Below are 24423 nucleotides of genomic sequence, written 5' to 3'. Positions count from 1 at the left end.
CCCCTCAACTCAGGTGTGCTTTCATGTAATGTTTACAATATGGGGTTTTGGGTTTGTTTTGCTGTGGTTGAGTTTGGAAATTGTGACGTTAAACGTACGGTGTCATAAGTTTGATTATATTGTGTTGTGTATTTGGCGAAACGGCGCCGTTTTGACATAGCTATTTGGCAAAAATAAGCAAACACGTCAGCCTGCCAAAGTGTCATTTGACTGTCAAAACTAATATAGTTGTGTTTTCGCTAATGTAACCAAATTTTTATAATATAAAATCAAAATTCTAAAACTCTATCGACCTTACTCAATGCATATTTTTCACATTTCAAATACGCTTACATATATTTCAACGCACTTTTTCATCCACACATATATTAAAAACACCCAAGATACTAGTTACCAGGCCCTAAGCAACCTTTAGCATGTAATTTACAATTTAACTAAGTTACCAGGCCCTAAGTAACCTTTAGCATGTAATTTACAATTTAACTAAATTGTGCTGGTATTTCTTAAAATAAACAAAAATTATTAAAGAGTGAGAGAGAAAGAGTAGTGCTTAACTGCTGAGAAGTCCTGTAGAATTTTCGACTCTCTTCTCTTGTAGCCTGCCCGCTTGTTCCTTTTAACGTTTCTTCTTTATTCAATCCATGAAGGTATGAAGTATCCTCTCTCTCTCACTAAAAGTTCTTTGTCATTTCATTTCATTGTTTCCCTCATTAAACTTTGTCTCTCTTATTATCCTGCACTTGAAGATGCTAGCAAGTTGTTTGATGAAATGCCCAAGAGACATAATTTACATCTCGTCTTGTCATACTATTTTTTTTTATGTAGCCCGTTATAGATGCACTTCTGGGCCTACTTTTTTTCCGTTTTCTGTTGTCAAATTCATACCTTTAAAGTAATGCCTGTCTTTGATGGGAGATGTTTTTGTTAATGTTTCATTAGATGCAAGGGCGGCCCTAGACATTTTAGGGCCCAAGGCGAGAACTAAAAATATATGTGTATGTGTGTTTATGTATGTGTATGTGTATGTGTATGTGTATGAATGTGTATGTGTATGTTTATGTGTGTGTATGTATATGTTTATATTTATGTGTATGTGTGTTTATGTTTATGTTCATTTATGTTTATGTATGTTTATTTATGTGTATGTGTAGAAGTGTGTATGTGTGTGTATATTTATGTATGTGTGTATGTTTATGTATGTTTATATTTATAAATATAAATACAAACATAAACACACATACACATAAACATACATGAATACAAACACAAACAAACATACACAAAAACAAACAAACATAAACACACATACACATAAACATGCATAAACAAACATAAACAAAAACAAACAAATATAAACACACATACACATAAACACACACACATAAATATAAACATACATAGACATAAACACACATACAAACTGAGAAAAATTAAACCTTCATATAGACTGAAAAAAATTGCAAACTAACACCAATCCTCAAATAATTTTGTTAGTTACTTTAGTGTGCTAAATCGAGCATTTATGTGTGTTTATGTTTATATTTAACTTTATATATCCGTATGTTTACGTTTATGTGAGTTTATACGTGTTTATGTGTATGTGTGTTTGAAAGTTCAAAAACGTGTACAAAAACACTTTTGAACGTTTAGACCCCCAAAAACCAATTTAATCAACACACGCAATATGTTAAACAATAGTGTGCGGAAACTTAACATATGCTATAACATGGTATTGATTAAACAACTATCTAAGCCACAACAAAATAAACCACAGCAGATAATGTAAAGGCAGAGATAGAGAGGAAGGAAGATGCAAACACAGCGATAACACCAGATATGTTATCGAAGAGGAAACCGAAGACCTCGGCGAAAAACCTCTCCGCCGCCCTCCAAGCGGTAATCAATCCACTAGAAAATACAGTTGGGATACAAGGACAGCAATAGACCCTCCAAGCCTAATCTACCCAATGCACCTAAGCCCTCCAAGCTTCTTGCTCCAACGAGGTTGCGCCGAACCTTTTTCTTTTCTAGCTTTCCGGATTCCGCTACTTCACCGTAGCATCAACCAATAAAGATTGGCTCCTTCCTAACTGCTTCCCAGAACTCCAAACGACTGTCTCACAGAGATGATAATGGTGAGAACCAGGTTTGGTATAAAGGCCTCTCAAGGATTTGACAATGGAGAGGAAGAGAGTGAGGGATTTTGATGAGACTCTAAGGTAGAGATTGTGGGTAAAACAATCTGGTTTTTCTTTAGGGTTTCTCTCTCAAAATTCTCTCTGGAAGCTCTCTTTCAATCGTGGGTTAAAAGGGTATTTATACTGAAGAGGAGTGGAATGCGAAACGTCAGGTTTTTCCAAAACAGGGGTGGCTCGCGGCTTGACCTCGCGGCTTGACTAAGTCGCGAGTTCCAGTTGCGAGTTAACCGTATGGCCAGTTGTCCTGTTTTGTCCTGTAGTGCTCCAGCTAGCATGACTGTTCATCTTCCAGCATGCTTGGCACGTGTGCAGATTCTGGCGGGTTGAAGCCGCGAGTCCAGTCGCGAGTCCCAGCCGCGACTCTCTGTTTTCTTGCACACTCTTGAGCAATCTTCACACTATCTCACTCACTACCCTTACAACAATCCCACCTAAATACAGGGTTACTAAATGCTGAATTACAAGCAAATTTGGCACGGAATAAAGCCAATTAGATGGTTGAATAAATTCAACCTTACAATCTCCCCCTTTGGCTATTCCGTGACAAAACCCTAAAACAGACTCTAGACTTAACATGTGAGTTGGGAACAGTTGATCAAAACTCACTCACACCTAATTCTAGAAGCTGTGAAGCACTTGAATCATATGAACATAAACTCCTGAAACACAACAATACACCATGATCATTGTAAGCAGAAAATTATTAATGCATATGAAACAGGCAAAAAGAGATCAAGCATAAGATGGAGTTAATGAACAAACCATGGCTTGATCAACCAAGTGAACACCACAAGGTAGTGATCACAGTGTTCATTCACACTTGGAATGAACACAAAGACATACAAGTTAACAAGCACGAGGCAAGACACTTGTATGCTCAACACTCAACCAATGCATAGCACACAAGGCATATGCATCTAGGAACAATCCTACAAGGGCACAAGAGTGACAGTACATAAACCACAATGCTGAACATTTAGATTTAAAATACTGATTTCACATAGCATAAAGGCTGCACTTAAGCATGGTACATACCACAAGGCCTACAAACTATGCATAAAACATAAACCCTCAAAGCTTACAAAAGCATATGGGTACAAACCAACAAATACCTGAATAACATCATCAAACATATATAAAAGTTTATCCAAGAGTATATGAGGAGAGTTAGAAACAGTTATACACCAAAACCCAGTGTATCAAAACCAAAATAACCATTAGTTTAGAAGATGAGACGAAAGCAAAAATATGTGTGTGTGTGTGCTCCCCCTATCACTATGCACACTTCCCTTTGAACTTTTTCTCCCCCTTACTGAATGCTCTCCCCCTTTTTGTCACGAATAGCTAAAGACTCTCATCCAACTTCCGTTGAATCTCATCTAGCTGAGTCTCCATAGTCTCGAGGCGCATTTGGACATGGTTGTTTGTGGAATAGAGAAGTGCCACAAGCTCATCAACTCGTTTCTGAATATGCTCAAGAACACTGCCAACTCTGTCAGAATGAGAAGCAGTTTGTGCTTGCGGAATACCAGCCTGTGAAGCTTCAGGAACAGCACGAGATGTAGAGGTGGTATGTGCAGGTGTCTCTGAGTCAGGGGCAAATGAAGGACCCGGAGAGATGTGAGCATGTCTTGGTGATTTGGAGGAGTGACTTCTGCTTGCTTGAAGAGTGAACAAAGAAATGGGACGTTGACGAGTCAACATTTTACCATCTGCAGGAGGAGTAATGCCTGCATTAAGGATGAGCTTCATGACGAGACTGCAAAATGGAATGATTCCTCGAGCTGTAGATCGACAAGCGGTCTTCCTCAGGTTGTAGTAGATGTGAGCACATATATCAATGGGGGCTCCGGTAATGAGATCACACAGAAATATAGCTCTCCCAAGATTGATGAATGTAGTGTTGGACAATGGGTAGAGGTTGGTGAACATGATCAACTTCAGTGTGGTCAACTCAGGTGCAAACTTTGCGGTGCTGATGGAAGTTCCTGCACTAGACACCTCATGATCGTGTCCTAGGATTTGTAGAATTTCCCCAACCTCTGGATTTCGTTCATCATAGGGAGTTAAGTTCACATTCTGAGGTCTGGTGATGCCGAGAAGATCTGCGATGGAGTCTGGGGTAACACTAAACTCTGTTCCTCTGACCCAGAAAATGAGGATAGGTCCAAGATCAGATGCATTGGAGAAGCATTCCTTGACCAGCTCATCCATTGGATCATCAAAGTTTCCGAACAAGTTTGCCCAGTCTCGTTTCTCAAAGATTCGAGGGATGAAAGTAGTCCCTAAGGTGTTGAACTCTACGACCCGCTCCACTATAGTTGTTGACTTGTCAAACACATTTGAGTAGGCGTGTGAGTTTAGGGGAACTCTGAATCTATCCTCATTGGGATCTTGAGATGCTTGAGATGAAAGACGAGTCCTTTTAGCAACTGGGGTTGCTGGTTCGTCAGAAACAATGTCTTTACCCCTGGATGATCGACGAGACATCTGCAAGAGAGCAGACCAACAGAAAAGAACCAAGCAACAATACCCCACAAAAGATTGTCAACAAGATTCAGTATAAACAATATTTCAATATAAAAACCCAGGCTGAATATAGTGCAGACCCAAACAATCCTTCCAATAAACCACAGAAGCACAAATCAATACGTGCATCAAACTTGGTGAAAGAGCACCAAGACAAAGAGAGACGCAGCAACTGTCATTGAGACAGGTTAACATGACCATGATATGTAATAACAAACAGCATATGAATATTTAGAACAGATAACAAACATCACTCCAACAGAGACATGAACATGGGGAAAATATTTCAATCATGAAGAAACCTTAACATCCACACATCAATATTCAGACAAGAGTAATGAGTAAGTCACATGAACACCAAACCCATTTCAGAAAAGATTCTCAGATTCAAAAATCAGCAAAAATTCAGAACAATGAAAAACACATTGACTGCTCAGCATGAAAACGGGTGAGAACAATATCAAAAACAGGATACTCCAAACCCATTACACATAGAGATAAGAATAACGAACACAATACCAGTCCAAACAGTAACAGAAATATGCAGGAAAAAGAAACTGAGATTGAAAAATCAAAAACCATACCTTTTCTTGATGATTTGGAGAAGAAATGAAGTACCAAAAGGGTTTGAGAAATGGATTCACGAAGAGGTTTGGGAGAAAACAGCAGTTTTTAAGAGAAGGTGAACAGTTACAAAAGTTCGAGGGAAAACTGAAAGAGGTTTAAAAACTGCTCCTGTTTCTGCAAAACACGCGATTTTCGCGACTGGATCAAGTCGCCACACAGTCGCCAGCTCAAGCCGCCAAAGCACACAAGAGGAAAATTTTGAAAAATTTTTCTAAGTGTTTTTCGCGACTGGAATGTCTACCCGCGAGTGAGTCGCGAGCTGAGCCGCGAAAATCTCTGAGTGAATCTCGCGACTGGACCTTCCACTCGCGAACAAGTCGCCAAAACTGACCAGCGAAGAAGCGACTGAGGCACGCGACTTGACACACCCGCGACTGAGCCGCCAAAACAGGGCAAAACTGTATTTTTGAAATTTTCAGATTTTTCAGCAAAAACACTTTCCAAAAACACCTAAAACACTCAAAAATCTTTTTGTGCTTGAATCAACAAAGATTGAGTATGTGAAAACACATTTTATCAAGTACAATCACACAAATGAATAGGGCATTTATCAAACATAAACTTGTGTGTTGTGTGTGGATATCAGCATTGAAATAGTCCTTTGTCTAATGTGAAGCTTCAATGATCAATTCAACCAAGGCATACACAATTAGCACTAGATCATGTGACCAATCTCAATTATAGAAATATGAATATATGACTTCCCACACAACTTGATAACATAACTTGGAGCCTTTCATTTGACTCCACTTTCAGCCATAACATTTGATCTTTTGAGGTAATCATCTCTCATTGTGAGAGGTATAGACAACATTTTTCTTTGAAGAACAGGCCTTTGGCCTTTTTGAAAGAAATTTCACTTTTGATATAAGGTCGCTTACCCTTTTTCCTAGTCAAATACTAGAATGTGCGACAGGCTTTTGCAGCTCAATATCTCTTTTCATTTGGAGATTTACATTTAGTGAGCTCTTTTTAGCAAAAAAATAAAAAATGGGAAGAGATATAGACACAAGTCTATGCATGTTTCAAGATCAACATAACCATTCACCAATCATTCATGACAAGTTTGAAGATCTATTTACAACAATCACATAGATTTCAAGATTTTTCCCATAGTGATATGAGTGCATGAAAACAAGTAATGTTCGAAAATGCACAAAGCCATTAGCACAAAGGTACACGGCAAAACGAGTTTTAAGACAAAAACTCAACAAAGTCAATCAAGCCCTTTTGATTTTCAAATGTTTATGTAATTTTTGGATTTTTGACTTAAGAAACAAAAAGAATGATAAAACACAATTAAGAAATATCCACAAACAAACAACCAAAAACAAACACAACAAGCATACCAAACAAACATATTCACAAAGCATAGGAAGTATTAATGCATGGATATGTTGTAATGCTTATGCATGAGTACCCCTTTTCACCCACACGACACTTGCGTTTGGGGTGATTTCCTTAGAAGAGGATTGGGTACGTGAGTTAGGGCTTTCAAACCTTCGTGAGAAGCTTTCCAAGCAGTTGGTGAATGCACCAATCATCTTCATCACGTTCATCATTCCGGGATCTCCGTTTTGCTCTCTAGGTTGATCCCCTGCCCACGTTCTCCTATCAACTCTTGGTCCTCCTGACCTTTGAGGAGTAGCACTGTTCTTTGCTCTCAGCTTTTGGCAATTTGGTCGAGTGTGCCCTTGAAGTCCACAGTAATGGCACACATACATTCCTCTAGGACCTCTTTGTGGTCGAGGACGTGACTTGGCACGAGACTCAGACCTGCCCACATACTGATTATGATGATTCAGCATCCGATGGTCCACCACATTCTTCTTCTCCTCCACCTCGAGGTTCACACTCGTAGAGTCAGCTACAACTGGATCTTTGGACTTCACAAACTTCACTTCTTTGGTGATATTTCCAGTTGAGCTACTTCCTCCGGTATATCCCAGTCCGGATTTGTCTGAGAAGCTCTTTTGAGATGATATAACATCATCAAGCTTCTTGGTGGTGACCCTCTCTATTTTTGCATTTGCTTGAACAACCTCACTTTCAAGAAATCTAACTTTAGTGTAAGCTTCGGAGAGCTCACCATTCAAAGTTTCAATCTCGCATTTGGCCTCCCTATATCGGATTAGGAGACTTTTGTAGTCCTCCTCAGCCTTCTTCATCTTTCTTACAGCAGCCTTGGCCACCCTTGTGTATTCACCAGATTTCTCCAAAAGTGAGTTGTAATTTTCTTGAAGAGTAGCTGTGCTTTCTTCTTCTTCAGCTTCCGATTCTTCAACAATTCCTAGTGAGTCATCCTCACTATGTTCTCCAAGTTCTTGAACAAGCAAATTTAATTCATCCGAAGACTCAACATGAGCAATAGTCATGAAAGCTGAATAGTTCCCTTCTCCATCACAGCTCTCTTCAGATTCTGAGTCGGATGAGTCTGAATCACTCAAGGTCGTGGCATACACCTTGCCTTTTGATTTCAAATAATTAGGGCATTCCCTCTTGAAGTGTCCATGCCCGTTGCATTCAAAACAAGTAACACCTTGTGTGGATTGGGATTCTTTTCCATCTTTCCTCTTGAAATCCCTCTTCTCCCTTCCAGAATTTTGGAAATTTCTCTTATCATCAAATTTTCCATTGTTTTTGAATTTCAAAAACTTCTTGAAATTTTTAACAAGATAGGCTACATCCTTGTCAACCATATCTTCTCCTGACGAGCCTTGATCTTCCACCTTCTCATTAACGGTCTTTAGAGCAATGGATTTACCCTTCCGTTGATTTGGCAGCGACATTTCATAGGTCTGTAAAGAACCAACCAGCTCCTGCACCTTGATGTCGTCAAGATCCTTGCTCTCTTCAATGGCTGTCACTTTGGCACGGAAGCTTTCCGGCAATGATCGAAGGATCTTCCTTACAATCTTAGAATCCTCCATCTTCTCCCCCAAGTTAAACTTGCTGACAACCACTTCATTTAACTTCCCATAGAATGAGTCGAAAGACTCATCCTCACTCATCTTGAGCTCCTCAAACCGAGTGGTCAGCATTTGTAACTTGGTATCTTTCACCTTCTTCGTGCCTTCATAAGTTGTTTCCAGAATCTCCCATGCATCTTTTGCAATAGTAATGTGAGAAATCCTGTGAAATTCATCTGGAGACACACCACAGAAAATAGCATTTAGTGCTTTACTGTTAGCATTAGATGCAGTAAGTGCTGCCTTATCCCATGTGGATTTGGCTGCTTCAGGTTTGGTCCAACCCATCTCAACAGCATCCCACACGGATTCATCAATGGAGCATAAAAAGGCTCTCATACGAACCTTCCAAAATGCATAGTTACTTCCATCAAAATATGGAGGTGCATTAAGGGATTGAGACCTATCCATCTCAAAAAGAAAGGGAGTCAAGGATCACACAATGGTAATAAAACCAAACAGATGTGTACCCGCTCTGATACCAATTGAAAGTTCAAAAACGTGTACAAAAACACTTTTGAACGTTTAGACCCCCAAAAACCAATTTAATCAACACACGCAATATGTTAAACAATAGTGTGCGGAAACTTAACATATGCTATAACATGGTATTGATTAAACAACTATCTAAGCCACAACAAAATAAACCACAGCAGATAATGTAAAGGCAGAGATAGAGAGGAAGGAAGATGCAAACACAGCGATAACACCAGATATGTTATCGAAGAGGAAACCGAAGACCTCGGCGAAAAACCTCTCCGCCGCCCTCCAAGCGGTAATCAATCCACTAGAAAATACAGTTGGGATACAAGGACAGCAATAGACCCTCCAAGCCTAATCTACCCAATGCACCTAAGCCCTCCAAGCTTCTTGCTCCAACGAGGTTGCGCCGAACCTTTTTCTTTTCTAGCTTTCCGGATTCCGCTACTTCACCGTAGCATCAACCAATAAAGATTGGCTCCTTCCTAACTGCTTCCCAGAACTCCAAACGACTGTCTCACAGAGATGATAATGGTGAGAACCAGGTTTGGTATAAAGGCCTCTCAAGGATTTGACAATGGAGAGGAAGAGAGTGAGGGATTTTGATGAGACTCTAAGGTAGAGATTGTGGGTAAAACAATCTGGTTTTTCTTTAGGGTTTCTCTCTCAAAATTCTCTCTGGAAGCTCTCTTTCAATCGTGGGTTAAAAGGGTATTTATACTGAAGAGGAGTGGAATGCGAAACGTCAGGTTTTTCCAAAACAGGGGTGGCTCGCGGCTTGACCTCGCGGCTTGACTAAGTCGCGAGTTCCAGTCGCGAGTTAACCGTATGGCCAGTTGTCCTGTTTTGTCCTGTAGTGCTCCAGCTAGCATGACTGTTCATCTTCCAGCATGCTTGGCACGTGTGCAGATTCTGGCGGGTTGAAGCCGCGAGTCCAGTCGCGAGTCCCAGCCGCGACTCTCTGTTTTCTTGCACACTCTTGAGCAATCTTCACACTATCTCACTCACTACCCTTACAACAATCCCACCTAAATACAGGGTTACTAAATGCTGAATTACAAGCAAATTTGGCACGGAATAAAGCCAATTAGATGGTTGAATAAATTCAACCTTACAGTGTTTATATTTATGTATATATATATTTATGTGTATGTGTATGTATGTTTTTGTTTATTTGTATGTGTATGTGTGTATGTGTATATGTGTGCTTATGTATGTGTATGTGTTTATGTGTGCTTATATTTATGTATGTTTATGTGTATGTGTATGTGTTTATTCGTGCTTATGTATGTATATGTGTGTGTGTTTGTATGTGTATGTGTATGTGTATGTGTAGATTTCTTTGTCTTTTTCAGATGGCACAATTACACTTTTAGTCCCTACATTTTGACGTTTTTCCATTTTAGTCCCTACATTTTATTTTTTCCACTTTTAGTCCCTAAACCAATTAACGCCTCTTCATTTAAGTCCTTGAAGCTAACTTCCGTCACTAATCTAACGGGAACCAGTAACGGATGAATAAAATAATATTAAAAATTTACTGTAGCACTGATATATTAGTATATAAATTTAAAAAATTAATTTATTAATTTTAACTAAATAAAAAAAATAAAAACAGAAATAAAAAATCATGTTCAAACGCATCATCTTTTTGAAAGTCCAGACCCATTCTTCTGGATCTTTGCCCAGAATAAATGTAGGGAATAACGTATCACAATTGAAACAACCCCACCCACGCTGTCCGTCAAGCCACCAGATCAAACAACTGAGACCCAAAATCCATCAACCAAAAACTGTACAATCTTGATCACCATATCCACCACCTCCGACCCACTAAAAGCAAGTCCCACTACAACATAACCTCTAGAAACCCAGCTAAATAATATTGAAGAAGGAACAAGATTGACAATTGCACCAAGAGAACTTGAGAACTGGTGGTGGTGCCGATGACATGGACCTAGTGATGGGTGGCAACGGTAAAGGGAGAGCCGGTGATGGGTGGGTTTGTTCTCTCTTTTCTCTGTCTCGAACCATCTCTCTCAGATCGGCATGGAGGGTGTGGGTTTGTGGGGATCGGCGTGATGGAGGGTGTTTGTTTGTGGAGATCAGCGTCTGTGGTGGAGATCGACGTTTGTGGTCGAGGTTGAGGTGTGGGTCACGATGGTTGCTGGGCTGTGGAATCGATGAATTGGTGGTTGGGTTATGGAAATCGGTGACTGGGTTGTGGGAATCGGTGTTTGGGTTGTGGGATTCGATGAGTGGATTGTGTGGGTTTCGATTTTGGTGGGTTTGGGTTTGCTCAGATCGGTGTGGGTTTCGGGTTTGCTCAGATCGGCGTGGGTTTGCTCAGATCGGCGTGGATTTTGGGTTTGGGTTGTGGGATTCGGTGAGTGGGTTGTGTGGGTTTCGGTTTTGGTGGGTTTGGGTTTGTGGGTATGGATTTGGCAGTGGTGGCGGTGGTGGTGTTGTTGGATTTTAGGTGGTGGTGGCTGCTGTGTTGTGGGTTTGATGTTGTTGCTGGGTTTGATGAGAAAGAGCTTCATTTAATTTAAATAAAAAATGACCAATTAGGGAATATGGAGGTCGTTGCTGGGTTTGCTCTTTGATTCTGGGTTTGATGTTGTTGCTGAAGATTGATTATAGGGAAGAACACAAAGAACATGAACATGTTCTTCCCAAAAAAAAGAGAAACAAAATTAATTGAAAATCTTTTTTTTCTTTTTAAATTTTATTATTATTTTATTCATCCATCAGTGTTCCCGTTAGATTAGTGACGAAAGTTAGCTTCAAGGACTTAAATGAAGGGGCGTTAATTGGTTTAGGGACTAAAAGTGGAAAAAATAAAATGTAGGGACTAAAATGGAAAAACGTCAAAATGTAGGGACTAAAAGTGCAATTGTGCCTTTTCAGATTCATGTGCAATACCCTGATGCAATTGTAATTAATGACTGAGATTAAAAGTTAAAAAAACAATTTTCAATCTCAATCATTAAATAAAATATATTAAAGGAGAGTTAAAAAGTTAAAAAAAAAAAAGTAAAAAATATAACAAAAAAATATCTACGACAGTGCACTTGATCTCAATCCGTCTTTCTTCTCTCACCATTTTTCTTTTCTTCTTTTTTAAACGGTGCTTTGTTCTTCTTCCTTTTATTTCTCTTTATACGTCACCTAGACTGACAGGAGAGGAGCGAGCGAAAGCCACGTCAAGAAAGGAAAATCGAAGATTGTGCTGCCGAGCCAAAGACTAAGAAAATTTCTTCCTCTTAACTCAGACGATCTTCTTAGGTGAATTGTAGCTCACGAGGCTTCACCAGATTATGATGTATGATTTTTAGTTATTTATTTATTTATTTGAGTTTATGAAGCAAATAGTTTTTATATTTTTCTTACCCTTTCTATTTTTTAAAAACACTTTTCTAGAAAATACCATTTTTTTTGTTTTGCTTTCAGTCTATCATTCTTGCTTGTGGTATGTGTTTGATTAATTTGGATCTAAAATTAGTTCAACAAGATGATTCTTCTTCTAAAATATAATAACAAAACCAATATATATTTTTTTAACGTTGGGTTCACTTTCAGTATTTTCATTTTGTGATTTTGGTTGTTTTGTGGGTTTTGTACTTTGATTTCGGTGGGTGTGATTTGATTTGTGATTTGGTGGGCTTCTGGGTTTTTGTCGCGATTTGATTTTGGTTGGATTTTGGCTGTGGTGGTGGTCGTGATTTGATTTTGGCTGGATTTCGGCAATGGTGTGTGGTTGGAGGTGATGAGCTTGAAAAGCTCCGACCATGGAGGTTTGGAAAGAGAGCTTGGTGGTCAGCCATGGAGCACAGTGTGACGTGAGTTGAGACAGAGAGAGGATGAGAGGGAAACAGGGGCGGCCCTAGACATTTTGGGGCCTAAGGTGAGAACTAAAAATGGGACATTTTTTATACTTATATATTAATTAAATTAATGTTTATTTAATATTTTTATATTATATTTTTCATCATTATTTTCATTTTCTTCTAAATTATTTTGAAGTTCATTATCAAGATTTGTTATATTGTAAAATTGAACATCATTTTTTTTCTAAATTATTTTGGTGAATTTCTTGCTCATTTGTGATATTTTCATCTAAATTTTGTGTTATATTTTGTTTATTAATAATAACAAATTTATCAGTTGATCCTTTTTGAGACTCAATTAATTTTTCTTCTTTTTTTCTTTTTTTAAGTTTTTCATATTCAAATGCATATTTTCTAGTAGACATTTCTAAAATAAAAAATATCTTTCAAGTGTAGAGCAAATGAGAAATAGAACTTGATTTATATAAAAAGTATTGTTGTAGTTTCACTGAACAATAATAAATTTTTAGCAATCTCAATCTGCATAAATTAAAAAAAAAAATTAAGCACAAGCATAACAAAAATTTAAGAAACACTGACACAAGACTTATTAATAAGACCCACCAAAAAAAAAAAAAAAAAAAAATACAAAACAAAACAAATTCTATCTATAACCAAAAAGAAGAAAAAAAAAAAAAAAACTTGAAGGCCCAAACTTAACGCCCAGTCCAGGCAGCCATAATGATAAACTGATAAGTGACAAATAAAGTTACAGAACCAGCCAGGGAGGGCCCAAATAAACAAAGTTATCTTAAGTTCTTAACAAATAAAAGCCCAAATATTTATAATTTTATACCTGATTCCTGAACCTCAGAACCTGATACGTTGAGGTGAGCAGTTGAGACTTGAGAGAGGCGGAGAGCAGAGAATCAGAGAGAGGCTCAGGCGGTCCAGCTGGAGACTGAACAGTGGAGACTGGAGACTAGAGAAAGGCGGAGAGCAGAGACTAGAGAGAAAGGTAAAATTTTTAGGGTTTTGAGTTGTGATTGTTTTGTGGTTAATCTCTTAGACCGGATTTGTAGTTTATCTGGTTGATTTTTGGTCAATGATTTTGTTTAGAACCAATGTTTAATAGGATTTACCAAAATTTTTGTTTTTTTGGTTAAAAGGATGTGCCAGATTATTTTTGAAACTAAATTTTCTACTACCCGGTTGGTTCTTTTCTAAAATTTTGGGGCTTGGGGGCCTTAGGCAATTGCCTAACTCGCCTAAGGGAAGGGCCGGCCCTGATTAGATGGAAGATTTGTTGAAGAACAAAATGTTTGCAACCCATGCCATTGCTGCGGCATCTTCGGTTACATTAGGCACTGCTCTCACTTACCCTCTTGACACTATCAAAGTCCTTGTCCAGGTTCTCTGTCTTTTCCTCCATGTACATTTCATAGAAGTTTTATAAATGTTTCGTTCTTAAGTTCTGCTTCTAGCCAAGTCCTCATCTCTCTATTTCATGAACAGGTTGGTTCGGGTCCTGGTAAACAATTGACTCCTGCTCAGGTTTTAGATAGAGTTCGATCTTTATCTGGAAATTCAGGTGACTCTTTTAATTTTTGTTTTAACTCTTTTTAATGGGATATGGTATTGTACATATCAGGATGCTCTTTATGAAGTGTTTGAAAATTTTGGTTTCATTTTTATTTTTGGTGTTTGTAATATGACTTCTGGTGTAGAATTTTTAAATTGGGGTCTTTTGAAATTTGAAGGAGCATAAAATGAAAGTCGCTTATTAAAACTAAAAAGAAAAACTCTTTTTGCCTTTTTTTTATGAGAAATTTATTTTCCCTCCTGATAAATTTGCATGCATGTATGGGTGGTGGAGAGGGAGAGAGAGATCCATTTTCAATCGGTTGACAAGTGCATCTTGAAAATTATTGTTGGATTTTGTGGAGGATGTGCATTGTGCTGTTCTGGCCTTTTTGTTTTCAAACCACAATGTGAGAATTTGATGAACAAGTAAAGCTCAACATGTGATTCTGTGAACCATGCTAAAAAATGATGTATTGTTTTCTCTTTGTAGTATTGCACTAAGGACAGGTTCTGTAGTTTTTGAATTTGATTAGATTTTCATGGCAGAGGATTAATCCCATCAATGCTGTAATAAATAGAGATGCAACAAGAAACTAGGGGAACACTTGAATGAGACATGATGAGCAGTACAATACTTATAATTATGAAGTTTGTTAGAATAATAGTTAACTGATTAAATTCATCTTTTTTTTTCTTTTTTTTTTGGGATAAGTAATAAGATATATTGACATCAAAAAGGAAGCACCCTAATACACAGGGAGTGAACAAGGGGACAACAAATCAAAAACAAAAATTGCAAGAATCTAGGAAAACAAAAAAAGAAGGGAAAGATTTGTTTTGCAAAGCAAACAACCAATCCAACAAAGTTCTAAAAAAGAAAAGCTTGAGGTCCGGAATAGATCTCTCAATATCTTCAAAACAACAACTATTTCTCTCCCTCCAAAGACACAACATTAAGCCATGAAGAATGATGGACCATATATAACCATATCGATGACGACCAAAGCTGCCTTGCCAACACCCTAACAGCCCCAAAAGAGTAGGTGGCATAACCCAAGATACTCCAAATAAACCCAAAACCATAGACCATAGATCCATAGCAACGAGACAATGAAGGAAGGGATGGTCAACCGATTCACCATTACTCTTGCACATGTAGCACCAATCCAAAATCCACACCTTCCTTTTTCGCAAATTATCAATCGTCAAGCATTTCCCTAAGGCAACAGACCATATAAAGAAAGCTACTCTAGAGGGAATCTTCTGCTTCCAAATACTTCTCCAAGGAAAACCAAAGATAGTAGGACCAGCTAGAATTCTATTATAATCTTTCACCAAGAACCCCTTAGCTTTGCTAGAAATCCAACACATCTTATCCTCACCAAACCCCCTTATAGAAGAACCATATATGGTTTCCATGAAGCTTGACAAAGTCTCTAATTCCCGAACATGCACACCCCTAAAGAAACTCACATCCCAAAAAAGGACACCATTGGGGGATTTCATAAGCTCAGCCACACTAGCCTCCTTATTCCTGCAAAATCTGAACAGGTCAGGGTAGCTAACTGCAAGAGGTGTCTCTCTACACCAACGGTCTTGCCAAAACTTCACCCTAGACCCATCACCAATATCATACAAAATATGGCAAGAGAAAGAAGGCCAACCCTAACTGATACTCTTCCATAAACCAACACCGTAAGGACCCTTAACAGATATGGTACACCATCCCCCCACAGACATCCATATTTCAACTCTATCACTTGTCTCCAAAGGGCATCCTTCTCAAACCCAAATCTCCATAACCACTTCCCAAGTAGAGCTATATTGAAAAGTCTTATCTTCCTTATCCCTAATCCACCTGAAGAAATAGGAGCGCATACAGTAGCCCATTTAACCAAATGCATTTTAGGATCATCACGAAAACCGCCCCATAAGAAATTCCGCTGAAGCTTCTCAATTCGGTTAGCCACACTAGTAGGTATAGGAAATAGAGAAAGGAAGTAAGTGGGTAAATTAGAAAGGGTGCTTTTGATTAGAGTGACTCTACCTCCCTTTGATAGATACAAGCATTTCCAACCTGCCAATTTCCTTTCCATTTTTTTAGAATCGGATTCCATATAGACTTATCCTTGAAATTAGCACCCAAAGGAAGACCCAGATATTTCATTGGCAGAGAGCCCAGCTTGCAGCCAAGGACATTTAGCAATAAATCAATATTAAGCACTACTCCAACCGGAACCAATTCAGACTTGCCCAGATTAATCTTTAGCCCCGATACCGCCTCAAACCAAATAAGAATCATATGGAGAATCAAAATCTAGTCTGGATCAGCATCACAAAAATAAGAGTGTCATCCGCAAAAAGGAGATGAGACATTGCCAAGGATCTACCCTCCAAGTTACCCACACTAAATCCTGACAAGCGGCCTTCAAGAACTGCTTTATCCAACATTCTTCCCCAAGCTTCCATCACCAACACAAACAACAAAGGAGACAACGGATCACCTTGTCTCAAACCTCTAGAGCTACCACGGGTCACCTTCATCTTATTTTATAAGCTTAAGTTTTTGGGACTATTGATAGTTTATTATGGTATCAAAGCAAGGACTCCTCAGTTAAAAATTTCATGTGTCACTTGGACCCCACTTATTAAGGGAGCGCATTAGAATAATGTTTAAGTGATTAAAGTTGCCTTTTCTTATATTCTTAAACTTTTGGGGCTAGTGGTAGTTTATCAAGGATTGCTATTTTAAAATATACTTTCACTTCTCCTAACTCCTTTCTCTTCGTGCATTCTTTTTCTTTTATTAAAATTAAGTTATTTATTCTTTCCACTTTTCTTTATAACTCTTATATAGTAAGTGAAGTTTTGCTTGTCATGAACATTATAGGTTTGTACAGTGGTTTTGGGTGGTTGGCTTCGGGGAGAATTTTAGGTTTGGGAACGCGCTTTGGGATCTATGAAATATTGACGGCTTTTTATAAAGGTACCACTTGAGTTTTCTTTATGTATATGGTGTATTTAAATTTTTCTTATATGTGATGGTTGGTTGATCAATTAGTGCCTACTTAGTGTTTATCATATGCATGTGGCATGTCTATCTCCATATCATAATTGGAAATAAGCATGAAAACCATATCATTGCACTATTCTATTTCTAGAAGCAGCTATTGTCTTTTTAAATAAAGTAGAGTGTAAGTTAGAAAAATCATCATTATTGTGTTAATTGACTTTTCAAACAAATAAGACTATTTTGGGACATCCCAAAGTGGTGGGAGTATTTTGTTTAACATTATATTACCTAAAAAAAAATTGAAATTTCATTATTTATACTAATTCTTTTAATGATCTACCATAATCTTATAAGTTAAGGAAAAAAAAAAATCAGTCTTACACAATAGGTAGTCGTCATGTAATTTTACATATGAATTTCAATTAACTAGTGCAGAGCACGAGCATGAGTTGTATGCTAAAAGGTGGGTAGCTTGCCCATGACTTATTTGGGCATGCCACTTGGAGCCCATTATCGGGATTCATTGATATGGAACCCTATTATAGAAAAGATGGAGAGGCGGCTCTTTGGTTGGAAACGCCTATATGTATCAAAAGGTGGTAGGCTTACTTTATTAGAGAGTACTCTCTCTAGTTGTCCCACCTATTTTTTATCTCTGTTTACTATCTCCCAAGCAGTGGCAACTAGATTAGAAAGGATTCAGAGGAATTTCCTTTGAGGAGCCTCTAAGGATGTTTTTAAATATCCTTTGGTTGCTTGGGAGAAGGTTTGTTTGCCATTGGAGGAAGGTGTTGTGGGGATCCAGAGGGTTGTTTTGTTTAACCAAGCTTTGCTTGGTAAGTGGTTATGGCATTTTGGGAAGGAAATTAATAGGTTATGGCATGATCCTTAGTGCGGGATTACTCCTTTAAAGGAGCTTTTTCCTAATCTGTTTGCTCGTTCTTTGTCTAAAGAAGTTTGGATTTCTGATCTCATTGTATCTACTTTAGAAGGGGGAAGTAGGAGCTAGAATTTTCAATTCCGTCGAGCTCCTCAAGATTGGGAGCAAGAAAATATTTTTTCTTTCATTGAGTTTCTTTATTCTTTTATGCCAAGGGGTGAGGGGATGATAATTTGACTTGGAAGTTGACTAAGACGGGGTTTTTTTATGTGCACTCTTACTATAAGTTGTTATCTGGTCCTCTCACTGAGATTTTTCCTTGGGAGTGTATTTGGTGTGCAAAGGTGCCTAAAAGTGTCTTCCTTTTTATAGACAGCAATTAGGGATGGGATACTCACCATTGATAATCTAGTTAAGAGAGGTTTGTCCTTGGTTAATAGGTGTTGTTTATGTTATTGTGATGGGGAATCTGTGGATCATCTTCTACTCCACTACAAGTTTTCTCATGCATTATGGAGTCCAATTTTCAAGATATTCGGGATTCAATGGGTAATGCTAAAGACAGCTTGCTCTCTCCTCTTTGTTTGGAGAAACTGGTTTGGAAAGGACATGTCAACCATATGGAAAATGGTCCCCGGCATGTTTAATGTGGTTGGTTTGGAAGAAGCGTAATGCACGCATCTTTGAAGACAATGAAAGACCTTTAGATCTCTTAAAAGCTCTTCTCCTCGTTACTTTGTTTCAGTGGGCGCGTGTTTGGGGGTTTACGAATTGTATTTCCATTTCTAAATTCTTACTCTCTATTAGGTTAAATTTTTGAACTTGTTTATCTTTTCTTGATCAAAATGTTCATCATCGTGAACATGATGTTCAGCAATTTTGAATAAAAGTTTTATTGCCTATCAAAAAAAAAAAAAAGTACCTAATGAGTTTTGAACGCAAAACTTCACCCTACACCCATTTTTTAAGGGAGAAAGAAGTGTTATTTGAATCAATGCTCATTGGCTAGAAAAACTTATAGCCATTAAGTTCGCATAAAAGAAATTTGGTTAAAGGAATTATTAGATTTGATATGTTTGAGAAATCTAGATCATGTTATGATAAAATTCTTGATGGATGGATTTTAACATGTCCTCTTTGGGATGTTAACGGGATCTAGCTCAATTATCACCTCTTCACCCCTTAAGAAAAGTCTAGAGAGTATTCTAGTGGATTTGAGAAGCACCTAGTGCATGTTTATTTCTGATGAAATGAAAAATTTGTTGTGGATGATAATTTAGAAGAATATGGATCAAGGTAAAAGAAAGCAAGAGAAGGCAAACATTACTTATTATGAGGCTATTCTAGGTACAGTGACTAATTAGTGTTAAGGATCCTATAAGGGTCTCCAAATTTGGGGCATGCATGTGGATTTTATAAATTATATATTGCTGAAATTATTTTTACTAACTCTGACAAAAAGTTTTTTTCTTGGCAGATGGTCGAGAAGACAATTTTGTCTATGTCTCTGAGGCCCTTATGGCAGGCATTGTAGCTGGTGCTGCAGAATCACTCATAAGCTCTCCATTTGAACTTTTTAAACTTCGTGAACAGGTTAAATCTGCTTCTCGCATTCCAACCTCAACCTGGGTTACAGAAAAGGGAACTGGTTCACCTTTGATTGCAAGATTACTACATGGATTCTCTCCTGACAAGAGAGCACTGAACCAATCTGTAAGCCTTTTGTCCACCCTAGCAACCAAACATCCCAATATGATGGGTGCTTTACAGGAGTACCCATGGATGATTACTGGGTCTGGGAGGCCACCATCTGTGTGTGATGTTAGTAGGCCATTGGATGTCATCTCTTTGGAAGGATGGAGTGCATTATGGAGAGGTATTCGGTCAGGAGTTGTTCGAGATTCTGTTTTCAGTGGCATATTCTTTTCTAGCTGGCAATTTCTTCACCGAGCAATGCTTGACTGGAAAGCAGTTGGAATGGATCCTTTGCCCAGGTTTAAAATTCATTCCTCAGTAATCTGTGTCTTGAGATTTAATTCCGGGGCACTCCCTTTTATGTGTTCACTTCTGGCTCTTTCTTATGAGAGCTACTCATCTTTGGTATCTTGTCATTGCTTTTAACATTTGATTGGTGAACAAATAGTTTGATTTAAGAGAAAAAAAGAAAATGGAACTGATGCTGAACAGTCCACTTAGCTGAGCATCTTTTAACCCCTTGTATGATGTAGAGATTGAATTCCAATTATGTCACCATGTTTAAGTTAGTCTCCAAGTATCTGTTCTTGTGTGGACTCGCTGTAAATGGATCACGTGCAGACATGGATCACGACCTGTCTGCACGTGCACATTTTATAGATTAGTTTTTATACTATATGAAAATATTTTTCATTAAGTATATATACTGTAAGGATTTGAGAAACATATTTTTTGAACTCTCCAATTAATGTATTATTGTAAAACACTTGTGATCTGAATTGAAGCATTACATGCCATCTTCTGGCCTTGTCTGGTTGGAAGCTGGTGGCATGTTTCGCTTAACTGGATACACATTTCTCCTGCATGCAACTGATGTTAGCTTTATTGAAGCCTAAAAGTTGGGCAATTAATGTGTGTGTGTGTGTGTGTGTGTAGATTTAGGCAAATAATTAAAAATGCCTTTTGCTTTCTTTAAATATGTATCTTATGCTAGCTTGCTGATGTGTTATGTGTTAGTCTCAATTTTATTCTTTTGATCTTTTATTTGTTAATGTTATCTGTTTCTTGTTTGTTATACTTGGTCTGTTACATTTAGATTTTTATTTCTCTTGCTTATTCATTCTTGCTTCCCTTATTAGGTTTTCTTAGGGTGTCTGCCCTGATTTATTACGTACGAAGAATTTTTACTACCCATCATAAAAGATTTCAACATTAATTCGTGGGTTGTAAACTGTAACTTCAGAATGGACATGTGCTGTTTATGCTTGTATTTGTGGTAATCTGTTTGAAACATTTCTTTTACTGTGGAATCTTAGCATGGACATGAGGTGCATGTGTCTATGCATCATTAGAGACTTATGATTAACTCTTGAATTTAAATTTTGGGTTGTGGTTTTCCAAAATTTATTGATTTAGCGTGATTACCAGGCCAACTCATTTATATTTGGTCATATTGGTTCCTTTTGAGTTGTCAAGGTGATCTTTGATGTTCTCATCTGACCATTTGACCAGCATCCGAGTAATTTGCTAGTTGGTGACAACTTGAGCAAACCGCCACTTAGACTTTATTTTGAATCTATTGCACCATTGGGTTAAAGTAACTTCTCAATTTTCTTCCCTGATAAGATTTCAGGAATCATCTGATTAATTACATAAGATGTCTAACCCTCATTTAGTAGCATCCATATCTGAAATTTTTGTCAAGTCATGTTTCCTTTTTTCCTGAAGTGAAATTGCTCTCACTTAGGTCAGATGAAGAAATTGGGCCACTGTCTCCTTTAGCTGTTAGTCTTGCAGCTGGGTTTTCTGGTTCTGTAGCTGCTGCCGCTTCTCATTGTTTTGACACTGCAAAAACCCGAACACAATGCATTGTGCTGCCCAAGGTATGTTACTTATTATTGAAACAGTTTCTATACTTCCTTGATTATACTAAAAACATCCTGATTATATTTACCTACCACTTGATACTGAGAAAATGTTGTCCGTTTCATTTGTTGCCATGTGACTTCATTTCCTTTATTGTATACCACGTAATACTGGTGTTCATATGCAATATGATGCTCAATGTGTGCTTTTTGTGCTGAGAAATTAGTTTAATCAGAAATGTCATCTATCCTCATCCCTGTGTGTGTATGTGTTTGTTTGTGCTTGCACAGGGGGACCAAACCCTTATGGGCCCAACAAAATCAATCAATCCTAGTGTGGGTGGATTAGATAACAGAAAGATGGGCTCTTAAGAAAAATTTTGAAATTTCAATTTTATTCTCATGATAAACCCTTTAAATTTTGGCATAATGGTATATCTTTATTTTCTTGATCATTTTTTCTTTCTCTTCGGACCAAAAGAAAAATCTTTTTTTTTTTTCCCTCTTTCCAAGCAACATAAGGAAGAGTACTCCCATCACTTTGCCATCTTTCACCTTCTCTCCTCTCTCCATCCCCATCCCTCGTTCTTTCCACCCTCTCTTACCAAATATAGAAGAAATGTATTCTAGTCCATAAACAATAACAAATATTGTTTTGATCCAGCTGATGTTACTATCATTGTTTTGGATATATAGATTTCAAATTGCATCGAAGCCTAGGTTATGGCAATTTGGACGATTGTGTTTTGTTGACCATGACTGTACATATTTTCAGGTTGCACCAATATATGTTTCTTTAAGACGTGCATTTTCCCTTGTTTTTGAAGTTAAATGAGAGCATATAGCTAGCTATTATTCGTACTTATAAAAAATATATATAACTAGCTATTGTTATGAGTAATAATATGATTACGGGTTTTCTGGTTCTAGTATGTCTCTATGGAAAGGAACCTTCTTGGATGGAGAAGACCTGGGAATAGGTTTGAGAGAGTTACAGGGATTCATCCTTCAGATAGGAATCTCTTGTTCCGTGGAATTTGGTTGCGGATGGCTCGCTGTGGATTTGCATCATTCGTGATTGTGGGGAGTTATTTCTTGACTGTTGATCATCTTGTTTGAATGGTTAATGCTATGGCATAGAACTGGTAACCATCTTGTTTCGCAGGTAAGATTGATTTGCAAAATGCTTTCGGGAGAGAAAGGAAGATTTGATTTGGCAATTATACATTTTGTGAGCATATCAAAACCATTTGGCCATTTGTACATCCAATGATTCCAATCACCCATTTTCCTTTCTTTTTAACGACGAAGCAGACACCTTGTGCTATGTTTACTAGATGCATTAAACTTTTTAACTCAGTTACGCTATACGAATTTTCCTTGCACCTCTTGAAGAAAATGTGTTCCACCTTTCTTGCTCATTTGAACTTGAAAGAACTGGCCTGGTGATCATTTTGGAAGATAATTGAGTTAAATACCTACAGTATGACCTCATATCTATTTCAAAGAAACATAATCTTGTGGAAGAGCAGGGGACTTGATATTTGGTATTGTAGGTACAAATGGATGTGTAGTCCTGTATTTTATTAGGTGGATAAGTGACTTCTATCTAGAATTAACTCTATTTGTAATTTGTTGTGCGTATGACGTATCCACCTGCTTGGACTTTTACTATGGAAAGCTGAAGGGAGGGCTTTACATTAATCAAAAGCTTAAGGGAGGGCTCTGCGTTAATCTTTTCGACATATCTGTAATTGCAATTTTGTGCCAGACAAATATGTAAAGATATGACACCTTTGCAATTTTGCGATTATCTTTCAAATAAAAATTTCTGCAAGAAATAAGAAATGATAAGGTGACTGTACAATATGTCAAAATCTTTTTTTTTTTTTTTTTTTTTTTTTTTTTTTTTATGCAAAAGATCTTCATGGAGCATTCTGTTTTCCTGTAAACAAGGAAAGATAAGCTCCCACTAGACTCTTCAAGAGCCTTATTGCTCAACAAGCTCAACAGAAACCTCTTTGTAGGGGTTCGTATGGGTCGGGTCAGGTTGGATTAGAAAGTTTTTTCAACCCAACATGACCCTGTTGGGTTGAGAAATTCTCAACTCAACTTAACTCATCACAATTTTAGAACCCGATCAATGGGTTATGTATGCATATTTTATGTCATCTAAAAGAAAAAGTTTCATCAATTATTTGAACACTTTTTTCAATAAATTATTATAATTCATATAATAGGGTTAAACTACATTCAAAATTTTCAAATTAATCTAAAATAATTGTCAAAATACCAAAATCAATTAAAATGAGGGTAATAAAATAAACTTATATACATTGTGGAACATATGGGTTGAAATAACTATAAAACCCAAACCTCGTCCAACCCTAAGGCTCAAAATAAAATTTCAGCCTAATCCAACCCTAATTCATGAAAATCAACCTAAGGGGTCGAATGTGATTGGATTCGTCAAGTTGTTGGGTTTGAGAAACACCCCGTATTTTCAACAAAAAAAGTCAATGATTCAAATTTGCCTCTCTCAACTATTGAATTTAAAAATAAATAATAATAATAATTATTATTATTATTATTATTATTATTTCCACTAGTCCCCTAAGCTAAAGATCCCATGAGATGAGAAAAGTGTAGAAGTGTTTCAGACCAAAATTAAAAATAAAAATAAAATAAAATAAAAAGAGAGAAAATTGAGCAATCTAACAAATCGAGTCCAAGGGACTTGATTTTGCTCTTTG

General features: G+C 37.5%; 1 protein-coding gene across 4 annotated transcripts; it reads left to right on the top strand.

Moving 5' to 3' along the window:
- Nucleotides 1-512: 512 nt before the first annotated feature.
- LOC126721934 (uncharacterized) lies at nucleotides 513-23524 on the top strand. 4 transcript variants are annotated; one of them, XM_050425025.1, is made up of 7 exons: nucleotides 513-647; nucleotides 13928-14044; nucleotides 14149-14224; nucleotides 17108-17203; nucleotides 19588-20104; nucleotides 21553-21688; nucleotides 22601-23524. In XM_050425025.1, exons 1-7 carry the CDS (start codon nucleotides 642-644, stop codon nucleotides 22787-22789), a joined length of 1137 nt encoding a protein of 378 aa, XP_050280982.1. In that variant the 5' UTR covers nucleotides 513-641; the 3' UTR covers nucleotides 22790-23524. The 4 variants fall into 4 exon arrangements, with proteins under 4 accessions (XP_050280982.1, XP_050280983.1, XP_050280984.1 ...); XM_050425026.1 differs by lacking the exon at nucleotides 513-647 and adding an exon at nucleotides 13484-13651 and having other exon boundaries at nucleotides 13803-14044; XM_050425027.1 differs by lacking the exon at nucleotides 513-647 and adding an exon at nucleotides 13489-13651 and having other exon boundaries at nucleotides 13885-14044.
- Nucleotides 23525-24423: the final 899 nt, after the last annotated feature.

Source organism: Quercus robur, chromosome 4 (genome assembly GCF_932294415.1).
Source record: "Quercus robur chromosome 4, dhQueRobu3.1, whole genome shotgun sequence".
Classification (NCBI taxonomy): domain Eukaryota; kingdom Viridiplantae; phylum Streptophyta; class Magnoliopsida; order Fagales; family Fagaceae; genus Quercus; species Quercus robur.
This window is presented reverse-complemented; position numbering and strand designations above follow the sequence as displayed.